General features: G+C 40.1%; 1 protein-coding gene across 4 annotated transcripts in view; it reads right to left on the bottom strand.

The window, feature by feature from the left end:
- Positions 1–3,687, bottom strand: part of LOC107085039 (multiple C2 and transmembrane domain-containing protein 2-like) — an 80,228-nt gene that overhangs the window by 21,409 nt on the left and 55,132 nt on the right. For all 4 annotated transcript variants that reach the window (XM_015375168.1, XM_015375171.1, XM_015375169.1 and 1 more), the window contains 3 exons: positions 2,756–2,923; positions 2,336–2,466; positions 790–976 (listed from right to left, as the gene is read on the bottom strand). In XM_015375168.1, coding sequence (XP_015230654.1) covers positions 790–976; positions 2,336–2,466; positions 2,756–2,923 — 486 coding nt within the window. The remainder of the gene's footprint in view (positions 1–789; positions 977–2,335; positions 2,467–2,755; positions 2,924–3,687) is intronic.

Genomic DNA, 3,687 nt, shown 5'->3' with positions numbered 1-3,687 from the left:
CAATTCAGCCATTACAGGGCGTCACACAGACCAGACAACCATGCACACACACACAGGTTTGTTTTCATGACATATGAGGACATTTAATTGACTTGCATTCATTTTATATGGCCTAACTCAGACCCTTACCCTAACCCTAACTATTACCAAGATGAACCTAATCCTAACCTAACCTGAATTCACACCTTAATCCTAAACCTAACCCTAACTCAGAGAACAGAACTTTACCATATAGGGACCAGTTGAATGTCCTCATATGTGCTTGTAAATCCTCGCATGTAGGATATTTTTCTAAATATTTCCCTCACATTGTAGGTAAAACAAGACCGCACACACACACACCCGGGGCAATTAAGAGAGACCAATCAACCCAACGTTCATAGTGTTTTGGACACAAACCAGGAGGACATGCAGCATTTATACAGAAAAGTTCCTTGGTTAGGGTTTGAGCCCAGAGCTGCTTGCTGTATGCAACTGAGTATTTATGCTAACTGCTAAGCAAAGAGCCTAAATAGGAATTACATGGAATATTTTGGCCTGTGCTCCTTATTAAATTAGTAACCAACCCCTATGGGAGTAAAAATATCCTGAACACGGATGATTATAGTACTTTAAAAAATGAGAATTTGTTCATATCGTATTCGGGCTGAAAATCCGGAAAATAAATTTAAAAAATAAAGACAAAGAAACAAGAAAGAGTGTTGAAAAAAAGAGTCCCTCTGAGACGTTACAGTGGTGCTTTGAATGGAGGGTGTGAACAGCAGGTGAGCGGACAGTTTGAATACTGACATAATTCTCCAGCTGGTTCTGTCGTTCGAGAGGTTCATCAAGCGGCGCGGCGTTGATGTCAGAGATGGAAACGCCGCTGCAGGCGTTTAGTGTGACCAGGAAGACCAAGGATCCTCTGCTGGAGCTCAGGTTGGGTGTGAAACACTGCTGCATATTGAAAGGCATCTGGGACAGGTCCACCTCACACCTGTGCAGACACACACAGACATACACAGCGCCGTTCCATAACGTTAAATCGGTCCACCTACTCAAAAAAAAGACAGAATCCATATCTGCGCTTTCTGTTTATAGAGTTAGATCAACCAACAGTAGCGTGTAGTCTACTTTAGCAAAGATCAAACAGTGTAAGCTAAGAAAATAACTATACAAATCAATACTTGGGGATTTAAGTGAATTTGCAGCAGTTTTAAAAAGTATTAATAATTAAAAATGATCATAACACACAGACACAAAAACTAAATATAATAACGTTTATATATATATACACCGTAAATCCTCTAATATAGGCCCGGGCCTTTATTTCAGTCAAGTGCATCGCGGTCCAGGCCTTTATTGGAAAGAGGCCAGAATTAGAGACAGGCCTCTATTGCTATTTGAGCAAAACAGACTACCAGTGGAATGAATAAAAATGAGATTTTGTGTCTATTTGAACCTATAAAACACTAGGTTCATTTATTGAAAAAGTACAGTTACCATGTCTCGCTTGGTTTGAAGTAAAAAAGAAAAAAAAAATCCTCCAATTCTGTTTAATCCTCCTCCTCAGTTTCCTCCTCCTCTTCATCTCTCCCTTCAATCTCCTCATCACTCGCGCTGCTCCTCATTTTCTGCTGCGTGTCTGTCTAACTTTGATTTTCTATTATCTGTTATCTAGCTCTCTCCTTTTTTGGACATGTACCTTTAAATCAATCAGTACCTACATTGCTACACAATAATAAAATTACATGAGACTTAGAAGCATGAAAAAAAGGAGAAAAGGTGATGGAGGGAACGTTTATGGTATTACTGCTTGGATGAGGCTCTGAATGCACCTTAACCCAGGGGGTTATGTGTTACCACTGGGCCATGACCTGAGGTCCCACTGGGTAGTAAGACAGTGAATCTCTAGGGTGAGGTTAAAACATATGATAGAGAAGGCAGAGCTAAGATATTTATAGCAGTTTAAGATTTACTACCAGTATTTTAATCCAGTGTATGCAGTAAACAAATTGTTAAGTTTTAATTTTAGATAGATTGAATCAAGCACTGGGAAATATTTAAAGCTTATGGATCTCCTTTCCAAACCGAAACCTGCTTCAAACTTAAATGAGTTTCTCCCTGAACACGGGCTGCGACCATCGCTTAAAATAATGTTATTAACTGAGGTTTTCTCCACCGATGGATGAACCCTGAGTTTGACTTAAATCTCAAGGCAGTCAGTTACACTTTATTTCATTTAAAGATGCTGGAGGAAAGGCGGTGTAATAAACACTTTTAAGAATTTATTGTATAAAACTAACAATAATGCCAGAAAATAGGCCCACAGAGAGAGTGAAGAAGAGTCACTCACGTCGCCAAGCGCTCCTCATTCCTGCGGGATTCTTTGGACCACAGCTCCACCTCCAGGATCTGTGCAGCATTCAGGAAATGCTTCATGGTGAATCTTTCTCTCCACTGAGGATTGGCCACTTTGCAGTGATTCTGAATAAAAAGAGAACATGAAAGGTAAACAAAAACAGCCTGACCTGCCTCAAAAGAACAATTAGTGATGCTGTGCTTTGTTTTTGTTCTAGTATTTATAAGATAAGAGTCATTAAGAGTCAGCCAGCTTTCTCTGGAGAATACATAATACTTGAAAGATTTAGTGTGTAGCCTGTGTACATCTGTGGCCTGAGTGGATGCAGAAAGAGGCTTAAAACAAATTGGAGATTCAAGTGGGCAGGTGAAAAACAAAACACATAAAGAAGAATGAGGAGGAGAGGAAAACCACCTTGCTTTTAAACTGCTGCTCTCCCAGTTTGAAGCGAACAAACAGATGACCAGTCTGGCTGTCCAGAAGCAGCCCCCGACCTTCAACCAGTATCACCGACAAAACGGACGTCCAAAGCTGGCTCTTCTTCAGTGAATCAGACAACCTAGAGTTCTGGGAACTCCCTCCCTGTAACAGAGGAGGCAGGTCCAAATGAGACAGACAGAATGTGTAAAGAAGGATGGAAGTTGGGAGAGAGAACAAAAATCAATAAAGTTTAATCAAATCTCCAAAGACAGGCACATAAAGTGTAGAAGAAACACCTGAAGACAGAAAAATCAAAAGCAAACCAGTTTACTGAGTGGAAAACAGTATTTGATTCAGAGCTTTTAATGGACACCTCAAAGAAAAACATAAAAAATTTAAAATGCAAATGAACCTCATTTCGAACCTTTTTGATTCCGTAGAACAGCTTTATTAGGCCTGCTATGCTTTACTATTTTAAAACCTGCAACCAACGGTTTGCTCACACTCACAAACATGCTTAAACTGGAATGCAACCGGACTTTCATTCTGGATTTTTGTTTTTTTAAGACGTGTACCTTCTGTTTACTGGCAGCACCCAACATTTGCTCTGCTGCAAACAAATTTAAGCTTGTGGTTTTCATCACCCGGATGACTGAGAATATACACAAACAGGTTCCTCACACTATTTCTATTGTTTAATGTCCTTTTTTAAGGATGCACAAAGAAGTTCCGCTTCTATGGTTGTCCAGATAGTCCAGAAAGGTTCTTACCTTGCCCTCCCCCTGCCTGTTGCTGAACACTGCTGGTCAGCTGACAAGGAAAAAGCTAACTTTCTTATAAGCAACACGGATAGAAATTAGGGATGCACGATATTGGGATTTTGGCCGATATCCGATATGCCGATATTTTAAAACTCATGTAGCCGA

Source organism: Cyprinodon variegatus, unplaced genomic scaffold (assembly GCF_000732505.1).
Source record: "Cyprinodon variegatus isolate N-32 unplaced genomic scaffold, C_variegatus-1.0 Scaffold114, whole genome shotgun sequence".
Taxonomy (NCBI): domain Eukaryota; kingdom Metazoa; phylum Chordata; class Actinopteri; order Cyprinodontiformes; family Cyprinodontidae; genus Cyprinodon; species Cyprinodon variegatus.
Note: the sequence above shows the minus strand (reverse complement) of the source record. Positions and strands in the feature narration are given on the sequence as shown.